The 13,202-nt window shown below is 39.8% G+C and overlaps 1 protein-coding gene across 1 annotated transcript in view; it reads left to right on the top strand.

The window, feature by feature from the left end:
• Abca12 (ATP binding cassette subfamily A member 12) overlaps positions 1-13,202 on the top strand; it is a 161,675-nt gene that overhangs the window by 116,406 nt on the left and 32,067 nt on the right. Inside the window, exons 24-33 of the mRNA XM_028760684.1 lie at positions 630-959; positions 2,004-2,073; positions 2,159-2,293; positions 3,108-3,263; positions 4,161-4,347; positions 6,701-6,919; positions 7,926-8,122; positions 8,867-9,027; positions 11,023-11,259; positions 12,260-12,410. Coding sequence (XP_028616517.1) covers positions 630-959; positions 2,004-2,073; positions 2,159-2,293; positions 3,108-3,263; positions 4,161-4,347; positions 6,701-6,919; positions 7,926-8,122; positions 8,867-9,027; positions 11,023-11,259; positions 12,260-12,410 — 1,843 coding nt within the window. The remainder of the gene's footprint in view (positions 1-629; positions 960-2,003; positions 2,074-2,158; positions 2,294-3,107; positions 3,264-4,160; positions 4,348-6,700; positions 6,920-7,925; positions 8,123-8,866; positions 9,028-11,022; positions 11,260-12,259; positions 12,411-13,202) is intronic.

Below are 13,202 nucleotides of genomic sequence, written 5' to 3'. Positions count from 1 at the left end.
TGTGTGTGTGTGTGTGTGTGTGTGTGTGTGTGTGTGTGTGTGTGTGTTGCTAGGGATTGAACTCAGGACCTCTGCAACTAAGCAAGTGCTCAATACTTATTTATTTTCTGAAGGAGGTGGAGGGACAGAGAGAGAGAAAGAGAGAGGGAGAGAGAGAAAGAGAGAGTGGAGAGAGAGGGATGGGGGAGGGAGAGAGGGAAGGAGAGAAGGAGGGAGAGAAATAGAGAAAGACACTAAGCAGGCCACACATTGTTGAGGTCAGAAGACAATGTTCAAGAGTTGGTTCTTCTTATCATCATCTAAGATTTGGTATCAAATTCAGGTCACCAGGTCGTCAAGCAAGTGCCTCTATCTACTGAGCTACCTCACTGGTCCTAGAAATGTGTGTTTTTATGAGTAAGAAGGATCTTCTCTAACAAAATCATTGTCTGTGTTGGGATGCCACTCTGGGAGCATAAAATCCAAGAGGAGCTGATAAAAAGTCTTAACAATCGAAGAGAATTCACAAAAATTATCCAAATGCATAGTTCCATACAAGAGGAGACTCTTGGACATTTTGTCACAATACAGAAGTAATCGTTACTTGGGTATCAGCTGAAGAAGCATCTAACTCTTCCTTCTTCTTCCAGTACATGAAGATGATGGGCGTGAACTCCTGCAGTCATTTCTTTGCCTGGCTTATAGAGAGCATCGGATTCTTACTGGTCACCATTGCCATCCTCATTGTTATCCTCAAGTATGGCAATATTCTTCCCAAGACAAATGGCTTCATTTTGTTCCTGTACTTTTCGGACTACAGTTTCTCAGTGATTGCCATGAGCTATCTCATCAGTGTCTTCTTCAACAACACCAACATTGCAGCTCTGATTGGAAGTCTCATCTACGTCATCGCCTTTTTTCCATTTATTGTTCTGGTTACAGTTGAGGATGAGTTGAGCTATGTTATTAAAGTATTCATGGTAAGTCAACTGTTGGAATACACCTTTGTGTGATATAAATACCTCCATCCCTTAGTTCATGAATATGCCCAAGTTGAAAGTTCACTTATGTAATTAAAACATAATGCAATAGCAAAATAAACTTAACTCTTCTAATCGCTTTTCTAATTGCTGTCTACTCTGAAAGGAAACACCCCCTCCCTCACCCCACGGCTTCTAGAACCGTTAGTGATGGTGTTAGGCTCTGGTTCTTGAACAGTTAAAATATTACCTGCCATGTTTTAGAGATTACCAAGAATTCTGACTTCTCTGGCTCAAAATCTTTAAACATCTCAGAACCTCTTGTGTTAGAACCATTGTCATGTATAAAAAGTCACAGCATAGCTTTCATGAGGAACACACAGCCAGCAGGAATAACGATGGAGGCACTGATAGCCTATGCTCAAATGTGAATTTTTTTCTGCTTTTGCCTAGTTCAGAAGCACTAAATTGAGAATTAAGATGACTGAATTTAAAACTCAGAAAGCAGAACATTTCCCGTCATATAAGGCTTTTCTGTTTGTAGACATAGATCTGGATGAATAACCTTAATTCAACACTGACTGCTCTAGGTTTAAACAAAACTTAAATTTATAAATTGTAGTGATTATCAACATTCAACCAATAAATATTTTAGTATATTCTCATTCAAAAATTTTATCACCTGAAATAAATTTAGGAACACTTTCTGGCCCTGATATCATTTAATTTGAATCTTCACACTCTATTACTCTGTAATTTCCTACCTTTTAAATTTCTGAGCAACGTTTAATAAGCTTAAACATATATTTTGGATTGTTAAAAGGTATGCTCCAAGTATTTCCTCGTTCTCTCTCTCTCTCTGCCTCTCTGCCTCTCCGTCCCCCTCTCTCTCTAGCTGTAATATTTTTGGCAAGGGGCTTTAGTATTTTAAAATAGAATTAGAGAGTGAGCTCTATCTTCTCTATATCTCTAACATGTCGAGCATTTTGAGAACTTCCAGGTAAGATCTGCTGGAACTATCACCACTGTTCATTTTCTTCCCAGAGCCTGCTGTCCCCAACAGCATTCAGCTATGCAAGCCAATATATAGCACGATATGAAGAACAAGGCGTTGGTATGTTCAATTTCTTTAAAATAAGATTTTATCTCCAACTGTGATGTGTGCCAAGGAGGAATAAACACCTGTGTTCAATTTCTAGGTCTTCAGTGGGAAAATATGTATAAATCTCCTGTTCAGGATGATACCACCTCATTTGGCTGGCTGTGCTGTCTAATCCTAGCTGACTCTTTCATTTATTTCTTTATTGCTTGGTACGTCAGGAATGTTTTCCCAGGTAGGAACCTTCACAGATGCTTCTTGTGGTTGTCATTGCTGTAAGTCAGCTAATACACATGCACTAATAGTTGGCTGGGCATACAAAATCTCTGAAATGGTATAATACAACCTTGAATTAACCAAATTGTTCAGATTAAATTTGCTGATGTGTCTCTTGTCTCACTGTCCTTTTAAAGGCAAGGTAAATTCAAAATCATGTGATAGTATCAGGTCCAACCACTCTTTCCAAATAGAAACCTGATACACTGGCAAGGCAAGACCTATGTTTCTTAATGGATAATGAGATGTATTCTACAATATAGACTGGTCTCCCACTTTGGATCTCAAGCAGTTATCTTTTCTAACACATTTAGGTGTTTTCCCACTAAGTGTTATTGAAATATGTACATTTTCAGTGGATGGGTAAATAAATTGTATGCTTTCATTTACACTTATTTAAAAAAGGGCTGTCTTGAGACAGAGAGCATATCAGTGTTGGTGTGGGATGTGAGGTAAGACCCAGGGAATACGGAAAGGAGCCCTGTGAGAATGCTGTGGGGAAACAGAATTAGTTTAACATGGGACCGTGGTGGTGATGCTTGCATTCGTAAATGAACAAAACGTATCCAAATGTACCCTTAAAATGGGGAAATTTATAACTGTAGTTCACTGACATTGCTTTCTAAACGAGATGATCTTTTTGGCATTGCTTTGTAAACTGAACTCACCCTTTGAACTTATATAGTGTTCTACAAAATAAAGTCATTTCCTGAACTATTCATCATTTCATTGTTTAGTTAGTAATCACTCTTTTTTATATATTCTCATCCCAGGGACGTACGGCATGGCAGCTCCATGGTATTTTCCGGTCCTTCCTTCCTATTGGAAAGAGCGATTTGGATGCGCAGAGGTGAAGCATGAGAAAAGCAATGGCCTAGTGTTTACTAACATCATGATGCAGAATACCAACCCTTCTGCCAATAAGACAAGTAAGTTGATACATGGATCATTATATCATAAATGACACTAAAATTACATAACTAGTGGGCTTAGTTACATTTTTCTAAATGATAAAATTAGCATCCCTTTAGTTATGGGTGAGTATGTCTACACATATGTGTTTATATTCTTACAGGGACTGAATTGTGCCTTCTTCTGGGCTCATTAGCTCAGTTGGTTAGCATATGCTGCTAATTAAGCCAAAACTGTAGATCCCTTCGTGGTCCAGTTAGACTCAAGCAGAGAAAAATGTTGCTCCTTGCCCACAGCCCGCATCCCTTACTCTGGCCATCTGCTGTCAGTCATAGGAATAAACAAGAAGCAGAAGTGGGTAATGTAGCATAACCCACAGCTGATGTGAGAAAAAGAGTGCCTGCCCTGGGGTGAGCGCTGTTGTCTCTATAAAGATCCCCTGTGCAAGTGGTGTCATGGTGATGCCTGCAGAAGGTATAGATGGGAAACTTAGCTGGATTCTGTAAGCCACAGATCCAAGAAAACCATGTTACTGTAAAGCCACAACTTGGAAACATTTATTTCATAAATTGATAACATCCTTCCCAATCAGAGAACAAAACTTCTGGGTTATCTTTTGAATATTTAAGATCTGTTGGGGAGAAAGAGAAAAAGAGACCATAAAATTATAATACTGCATTCGGGGAACTGCTTGTTCTGACAGAGAATGGTGATACAATAAACCCTAGAGAATGTGGTTTCACAGTCTTGCTCATTCCATAAGCAGGTCAGAAGAAAGCTAGAGAATATAATAAAGCAGCTGCTTCTGAACTCTTTAAAGATCATATTTATATAATCTCCAGTTTTTAAAGGAAAGTCTAGCCCAGCTCTATTAATTGCTTATAAGCTTACAACTCTTCTCTTGGTCTCTTTAGGTCCTGACTGTGCCTTTCCCTCCAACATTGAACCTGAACCTAAAGATCTCCATGTTGGAGTTGCCCTTCATGGAGTCACAAAGATCTATGGCTCAAAAACAGCTGTTGATAACCTCAATCTGAACTTCTACGAAGGGCACATTACATCACTGTTGGGGCCAAATGGAGCTGGCAAAACCACAACAATGTATGTTATTTTTCAACTAAATGTCAAAGAAGGATATTATTAACGAACATGGCTTTTTTTTTTTATAAACTAAGGATTTAAACAAAGAAGAAAGCAGAGCTATTATGTCCTATGTATGGTTCAGCTTGACCACAAATGAAATGAAATCTAAAGCAGAGATTCCAAATTGTGAGCTCTAAGGCCAGCATGGGATAGGCTTATTTGCTGCATTTAGTGTTGGCTTCCCTATGTGTCTTAAAATGTTTAATTCAGTATAATTTCCAGATAATAGTAAGTATTCTTGGCATGTCTTAGATCAGTGGCTGTCCACTTTCCTAATGCTGTCACCTTTTTTATACAGTTCCTTATGTTGTAGTGACCCCCCACTATAAAATTATTTCATTGTTACTTCAGAACTGTAATTCTGCTACTGTTATGAATCATAATGTAAATATTTTGTATGCAGGATATCTGGTATGCAACCCCCAAAGGTTGAGACCCACAGGTTGAGAACCACTGTCGAGCATAGCGTGTTCTGAAACACAGAGTTGCATGTTGAGACAAGAGCTGTTGGTAGGGTTCACTAGTGCTACTCTGTTCAAACCGCATGTGCTCTCTGGCTCATCCCTGGTCTGGGATCTGTACCGCAACATAAGTCAGTCTGTCCTTCTTTATTTGTATTTCTACCCAGGCCAGAGATAAGTCTTGAGTTTGCACACCCTGGCATGAACACAGAGTACCATCTGCCCTATCACAGAAAGCGTTCACCTTGATTCACCAGCATCATACACAGTCAAGGTCAAGAGCAGTACGCGGGCTGCTCTTTCTCTCTACTGACTATCCTGTGTCAAGATAAAGGGAGGATTGGGATTCCAGGATTCTTAGGTTATTTTATTGTTTGTGTGTTTGCTTTGACGCTGAGCCTCCAGGGCTCTGCCAGCGCATATTTGCCATCAGTGTTAAAATGCTCTTAGACTCAAGCCCTTAACGATATGTCTCACTTCATCCACATTCTGTTTTTAATCATCTTGGGTAAGTTCAAATGCTGGCACCAATATATTTTTCTAAATAACTAGAGACAAGTGAAGGTCATGATAAGAGTAAACATGCAGCCTCTTATGTGTACGGCCTGTTAAAAGCCAGGGTTGGCATTCTAGAATGGAACACTTATAAAGTAAATTTTTCAATTTACTTTATAAATTTTCCAAGGAGAAAAGAGATAGAGAAGGTGTTTGATGAGGCTATAACTTCAATTGAGAATACTCTATTTTATTGGTCTAGATATAAACCCTTAAATATCAGAAAGAAACGTGTTCTTGGTATTCCAATGGATGTCATGAGGAAATTGTGTATTATCTTGATTCATTATTTAGGACAAGGAGAGACTGGTGAGAAATCTGGTCCTTCTCTAGATCTTCTGTGGATTATGTTCTAACGGAGAGGAGATGATGTCTAAATAACTGTCCAACCGACTAACCACTTGAAAGGTCTTGAGAGTTTTTTAGGTTGAAGTATTTTGGCCATTATACAGAGAATGGCACTGAGGAGACCAGAAAAGGTGGGAAGATCAAGAAGCAGGCATGCGGTGATGTGATGGCTGCTGCCCCCTGGTGGTAGCACATGTTGATGGAGTGACCAAGAGACAAAGATGCAAACGATGCAAACATAACTTCCGAAATACAGTTCTGTCTCCAAAGTAGCTAGACTAGAGGCACATGCCACTATGCCTGGCTTAATGTTGTTTTAAAATGGATTTGGTACATTAAAGTAGCATGTTAATTTTTAAACTCAATTTCAAGAAGAAAAAAATATTTTCAAGCCTTTCCAACAAAAAAAAAAAAAAGAAAGAAAGAAAAGGAAATATAGTTTTGTGCAAACAGTGTATGAATTTACTAGTGAATGATAGAGGCAAAGCATATAGTATCATGGGTTGAGCATAGTTAGTTTGAGGACCTTGTAAGGCATCTTATGAAGATGCAGCATCGTTTGTTGGATTCATAGCACACATCTGGGTGTGATAGGATCTAGTTCGGAGGCATAAATTGGAGTTTTGCTAGTATATAAATATTATTCCAAGGACATAGTATGTTCAAGGAGAGACTGCACCTTCAACTAGAAACACCCTCAACTTTAACATTATTACCACCACCACCATGTAGTGTTCACACAACACTGTAAACAGCTGAAAGTTTAAAAAGTCAGTTTCATTTTTTTTCATTTCCTCCTAATGCCTTTTTCTTTCACAGCTTGACTTCACTTAAAAAGATGCATTGCAACCCCCACCCCCACCTTGCCAGCATACGAGTTATGCTTTGTTTTGCAGGCTAGTTTGAGTGATTTGTCCATATCTAATTTATCACATCCTCATTTCCAGCTCCATGCTGACCGGGCTGTTTGGTGCCACAGCAGGTACCATTTTTGTATATGGAAAAGATATCAAGACAGACCTGAATACTGTTCGGAAAAACATGGGGGTCTGCATGCAGCATGACGTCTTGTTCAGTTACCTCACCACCAAGGAACACCTCCTCTTGTATGGTTCCATCAAAGTCCCTCACTGGACCAAAAAGCAGCTCCATGAGGAGGTGAAAAGGTAAGTTAATCCAGACATAAGAACACAACTGGTTAAGCTCACCCAGGGACATATACCATATTGGTCAAGCTCTGGTAGCAATAACAATGGGAAATGTCCTCTCACAAGTGTTTTGTTTTGCTTCCTGTCTTTCTGGTAACACATACATTTTAACATTATAACCCTCTCCAGAAAGATACGCACACACTGTTCAACTCTGCCCCAGTGCCTTGTATGTTGCTCCAGATCTTTTGTTTTCATTTCTGCCTGGGCACCACACCTCACAGCCTCCTAAATGGACTTCCAGCTACTACTCTTCCCCAGTCATGGATTCTTATCAACGAGCTGTCAGAGTGAGCTTTGTCAACTGCAAATCAGACCATGTCATTCCTGCATCCCCTTGAGTGGCTTTTGCCACACTTAGTATGACATCCCATAATGTCATTAGCAAAGCCTACCAGATCATACATGACCTTTTCTCCTTCCCACATCTGACTACATTCTTTCACATTCTCCATTCACTCTGCTCTGTGAACATAAACCTACTCGTACACTTGACTATCCACAACCGACTTCCACCACAGGCCTCTTTGTCCTTCATAACGTACCATACTCTTCCTTGGAGCCATTTTGAGACTCCTGGCCAAATGAACACTTTTCCAAGTCATTGCTCATCTGACTTTTTAGTTTATTAATTGTATGCTGATTACCACTTGTTATATTATAAATGTTCAGATGATGCTTATCCCTTAGATTTTCTTCTGGACAAATGTACAAACAATCTCTTTATGAAAAAGATTTTTTTCTGTTCATTGCTTTTTTTCCTATGACATAATCTGGCACAAAAAGTCCAATGTTCTAACCATTTGTCAAATGAGTGGTTTTTCTTGGTAATTATTTTTATGACAATAATTAGATGATAAATGACAATAAATGACTCCATGTTTTCAGTACTGTATTTCACCTCACTGAAGATACATTCATTGATTATGAGCATAATAGCACCATTCATTATTTTTTCTTGAAGGACTTTAAAAGACACTGGTCTGTACAGTCATCGCCATAAGAGAGTTGGAACATTGTCAGGAGGAATGAAGAGAAAATTGTCCATATCCATAGCTCTCATTGGTGGATCAAGAGTAGTAATTCTGGATGAACCATCCACTGGAGTTGACCCATGTTCTCGCCGAAGTATATGGGATGTCATATCCAAGAACAAAACTGGTATGAATAATTTTCATAACTTCTCCACAGGACAGTCATAACTCTATCCCTATAACTCCCCCAAATCAAGTTGAAGCTTTTCTGTGTATAACACCCTCTAAATATCTGAGGTGAGATCTTTTTTTCCTATGATCTCTCTGTGAAGTTTCTGGGTCAATTAGTTAATACATATCCAGTACTTGCTGTGAGTTAAACTTATCGAGCCTTATTGGGAGCCAAGAGAAGGGTGGAATCTAATTAGAGACACCAAGCATACACAAATGAAAATAAACTGAAAACACACCAAATAAGTGCTAACAGGATGTGATGCAGAGAAGTAATCAGACTGGAGTGGATTAATCAGAGAGGAATATTCAAAAAGTCTTTGAAATTACCATTTTTTTTATAGTGAAGGATTTAGAGAGAGCAAGAGGGAGAGAGGAAAAGAGAGCACACTGAAACAACAGAGGTGAAACTCTGACAAATGAGAAAAAGTAGCTGGTGCGCACAGAAAATGAAGGACGTTAGCTGTAAAGCTTGATAAGCACGCACTTGCTGCTAAATTGCATATAAGACCCCTCCTATATACTTAATAGCAGCCTTCTGAATTTCCCTTTGATCTCTATGGCGGTTCACACACCTCAATTAACACCGCTCTTATCCTCAGAAACCCCAGGATTTACTCTTGCTAATTCAGTCCTGTGGGGGCCTTGTATCCTTGTATCCTTGTTTTCATTGTCTGTTGTTCTCGATTGCATTTTTAAGCAAGAACAATCATTCTGTCGACACACCACTTGGATGAGGCTGAAGTGCTGAGTGACCGCATCGCCTTCCTGGAACAGGGTGGGCTCCGGTGCTGTGGGTCACCATTTTACCTCAAGGAAGCTTTTGGGGATGGCTACCACCTCACACTCACCAAGAAGAAGGTTTGTATGAGAAAGTGCACTGGATCATGGGGTAATGAATTAAGTGTTTCTATAAAGTATAGACAGATTCTCTCCAACTCATTGCTAAGATCCATCAGTATGCAATCTTATGTGCTTCTTAAATCTCTGCAAATGTGTTGTTTAAAAACCCCAGATTTCCACTCCCTTCCTAAGGGCATCTGATGTAGTAGATCTGTGTTAGACTTCTAAAATGTACTACGCTTCTGGTAATTGCCCACGTGGTGGGCTCTGTACAAAATGATGCCCTTCTAAAGGTTACTGATGGACTGCCAGCATTTTTTGTTTCTCTAACATTTCAGCCTCTACAGAGAAATGTAAATTCTCTGGCTTAGAGAAAGCAAACGAAGAGCACATAAGAAGTCACACTGTGGCTTTGCAACTGCAAGTGTTAAACTGTCGAGTCGAAACTGTGACTCTGATGTGACTCTTCTGAATGACTCTACATCTCAGTTATCTTGGCATGACTCCCAAAGTATACAAAATAATTCAGGCTTGGGGGGCTCCTCGTTAGAGCCCTCACCTGCTTCCACTCTTATGAGTACTATTTCCACAAATAGTACTACTTCCACAAATAATATTTTTATTAATTTTTGGGAAATTTCATACCACAGAACTTGATCACACTCACCCCCAGACTACTCCCATACTCCCTCTGTCCATCTTTCCCCTCCCTACCCATACAACTTTAGTTTCTCCTTCTCTACATATACCCTAGCCAAGTCCAATTTGCATTGCTTAACAACTTTCAAGAGCGAGAACCCACCATGAATGTGGTCAACCTGATAGTGGTCGCCTCGCTAAATAAAACTGACTCTCCCTCTCCCAACAGCAAATAGAATTTGCTCTTCTCAGCTAGTGATGGGATGCTGTGCCCATCTCCCCAACCCCATGTTGCCATTATATCTGGCTGGATCTAGAGTAGGTCTTACGCATACCGTCTCTATTTACCACTGTGAGTCCGTACATGCAGCTGCCCTGTTGTGTCCAGAAAACAGTTTTCTTGAAGTCATCCACTACCGCTGGCTCTTACAATCTTTCTGCTCTATCTTTCTTGAAATTCCCTGAGCTGTTTCAGGAAAGGTATGGTATGTATATCCCACATATGGCTAACTACTTCGTAGTCTTATTCTCTGTACATTGATCCAGTGATGGTATCTGTATTATCATCTACTGCAAGAAGCTTCTCAGATGAGCCTTGTGACGCACACTGCTCTATGGGTATAGCAATAAGTCATTAGGAGTCATTTTAATAAAATTTTCTTCCTTAATAAGATGTCTATTTCTACCCCATTGGTTAACTGAAAAGGCATGTTTTTTTTTCTCCATTCCTTTCCTAGTGGCTGTTGGGATTTTCATCTAATCTACATTATATTTTCTTTTAAACCCTACCAAAATTATCTTTGAGCTTCAAAAACAAATAACCATAATTTATCATTATATTTAAGAATCCATATATTAGAGGATATTGTGCTGAATGATGTACCCAATCATTATTCTAGGCACTGGGGCTGCATCAGCGAATTCATAACATAAACTCCATGTTCTGACTGCATGAACTTTGGGCTTGATGAAATGTGAAATTTCAGATGTTATGCTCAATATGTAAATTATTTAACACACTATCAATTAGTCAGTGATGAATTACATAGAATATTTATTTCTATAAATGTAGACAGAAATAAAGCAGGAGTGGGACGCGTCAGTTAAGCCATGGGCTGGAGCTGGTGAGAGAATGGGGCGTGTTGGATGCATGGGTGCAGAAACCTTGAGGGGTACCACAGCATGGCATACTGTACCATAGCCATGGAGACACAAAACTGCCATGGTATTAAAGCGTGAGAGAGGAAGGTGGGTGGTGGTGGAAGATTGGGAGGAGTGTGGCTTATAAGTCTCCATGTGGAACACGGGATGGCTGGAGGGATGGCATGTGGTCTGACTCAGGAGAGCTTGCATAACTTTCCCTTTTGTCCTCAGAGTCCAAGTCTAGACACGAGTGCAATCTGTGACACAGTGGCCGTGACAGCAATGATCCAGTCACACCTCCCTGAAGCCTACCTCAAGGAGGATATTGGGGGAGAGCTTGTATATGTTCTCCCTCCATTTAGCACTAAAGTCTCAGGGGCTTACCTTTCGCTCCTGAGAGCACTGGACAAGGGCATGGGTAAACTCAACATCGGCTGCTATGGCATTTCCGACACCACTGTCGAAGAGGTAGGTGGACGTCTCCTTACTGCTTGCCCCATTTATCTATCTATCTATCTGTCTATCTATCTATCCATCCATCCATCTATCTATTATCTATCTATCTATCTATCTATCCATCCATCTATCTATCTATTATCTATCTATCTATCCATCCATCCATCCATCTATCTATTATCTATCTATCTATCTATCTATCTATCTATCTATTCATTCATTATTTATCTTTTTTTTTTAATTTAGAGTGCTGGAAATCGAGCCCAGCACTGTGAACATAGGGAAGTGCCGTGCCTCTGGACTTTGTCCATATCACATTCCTGTGTATCTCCATGTTTGTGTATGTGTGGAGGTGCAGGTGGATGCAGGAGTTCACACACACTTTTGTCCACATGACTGAAGTAGTCATGGGACAACACCTAGGGTCATTTCTCTAGAGCTGTCCACTTTGCTTCTGGAAACAATGGTGCTCATTGGCCTGGACCAAAGGGTAGACTGGTTGGCCAATGGGCACTATGGATCTGTCTATGTTCACTTTCCCAGTGCTGAAGTTACAAGTTTGCAACAAGAATCCGACCTTTGTCTGTGGCTTCTAGGAATGGGCCTCCAGTCCTCATGATTCTAGACTGAATGAGCTCTCTCCCCATCCTAACCCCAACCACCACTATTTTATGTATTGGTGCTCATATGACTTTCTCTGCCCTTAGAAAAATATGTGTAGATGTTTTCTAATTAAAATGTATTTTTAAGTAAATAGGTCACAGAATCACCAAAGCTTGAAATTCTCAGTACCATTCTAACAGAAGATTGATTTCTGAGAAGAAAATATTTTTTCAACACTCTTCATCAAAAACATAAGAGTGACCATCTTTTATATATTTAAAAAATATTCTGTTAATGTCAGTTGGAAATAGTTGTCCTAATAAGTGTGATAATAACTCAAAATCAAAACTGAGGTCCTAAGAGATACATATCTTTTATTTTAATGAAGTGATATGGCCTCTCTTTCTAGGTCTTCCTGAACTTGACAAAAGATTCACAAAAAGGTGGTAATATGAGTCTGGAGCACTTGACCCAGAGGAAAGGTGGGAACCCCAGTGCCAACGGCACCTCAACTCCTGACGACTTGTCCGTGAGCAGCAGCAACTTCACTGACAGAGACGGTACAAACCTAATATGCAGATTTTGCTACATTTTGTAGATGACAGGCATGATTGGGGAAAATAGAGGTGCAGATTTTTACTCGTTTTGTGGAGTTCAACTTTAAAGTTTCTCTTTAAATTAACAATCCCAATACACACAAGCATCCTTCAACACACAGAGTACTCATTACAGAAGAATGTGAAAGCAAGATGAACCTGGGGAATACCTGTGACAGGTGACGGGGGCAGGGCTCCCTGTTCATCAGAAATGCTTCTCTGGATGTCACTGTCTGTGATTTCAGAGGTGTGCTTCACAAGTTACACGACTCTTCCTGCAATCAGGGCTGTGCAGGGACAGGCATGGTTATTCAGTCAGGAGCACCCTATCATTAGGTGCATATATGACAGAGCAAAATCATCCCAAATTAAGTTGTGGTTTTTTGAAATCATCCCTCACTGGGAGAGGTGAGGTCTAGCCTCTAGCTTTCCTAATTCTGATTCACTTGAGGGGCAAAAGGATTGCTTTGTTTGGGGTAAAGCCTATGATTTCATTAGGTTAGACCTAAAGGATACTGTCTGTATTAAAATGCTTCACCCTCAACTCTTCACACAGGATATATTTGGAAAAAAAGAAACACCACATTTTTGATATTTCGATATAATATTGAGAGGTTAAGTTATTTTAAAAGCAGCTTCTACTGTCACCTGATCTCCTTCTGACAGTTCATTTCTACCCTGGAAACACAATTTACTTAAGAAAGCATGTAGTAAAATGATATATGAATTATGGAGTAGTCATTTCAACCGTTTGCT

This window comes from Grammomys surdaster, unplaced genomic scaffold (genome assembly GCF_004785775.1).
Source record: "Grammomys surdaster isolate TR1022 unplaced genomic scaffold, NIH_TR_1.0 126546, whole genome shotgun sequence".
Classification (NCBI taxonomy): domain Eukaryota; kingdom Metazoa; phylum Chordata; class Mammalia; order Rodentia; family Muridae; genus Grammomys; species Grammomys surdaster.
Note: the sequence above shows the minus strand (reverse complement) of the source record. Positions and strands in the feature narration are given on the sequence as shown.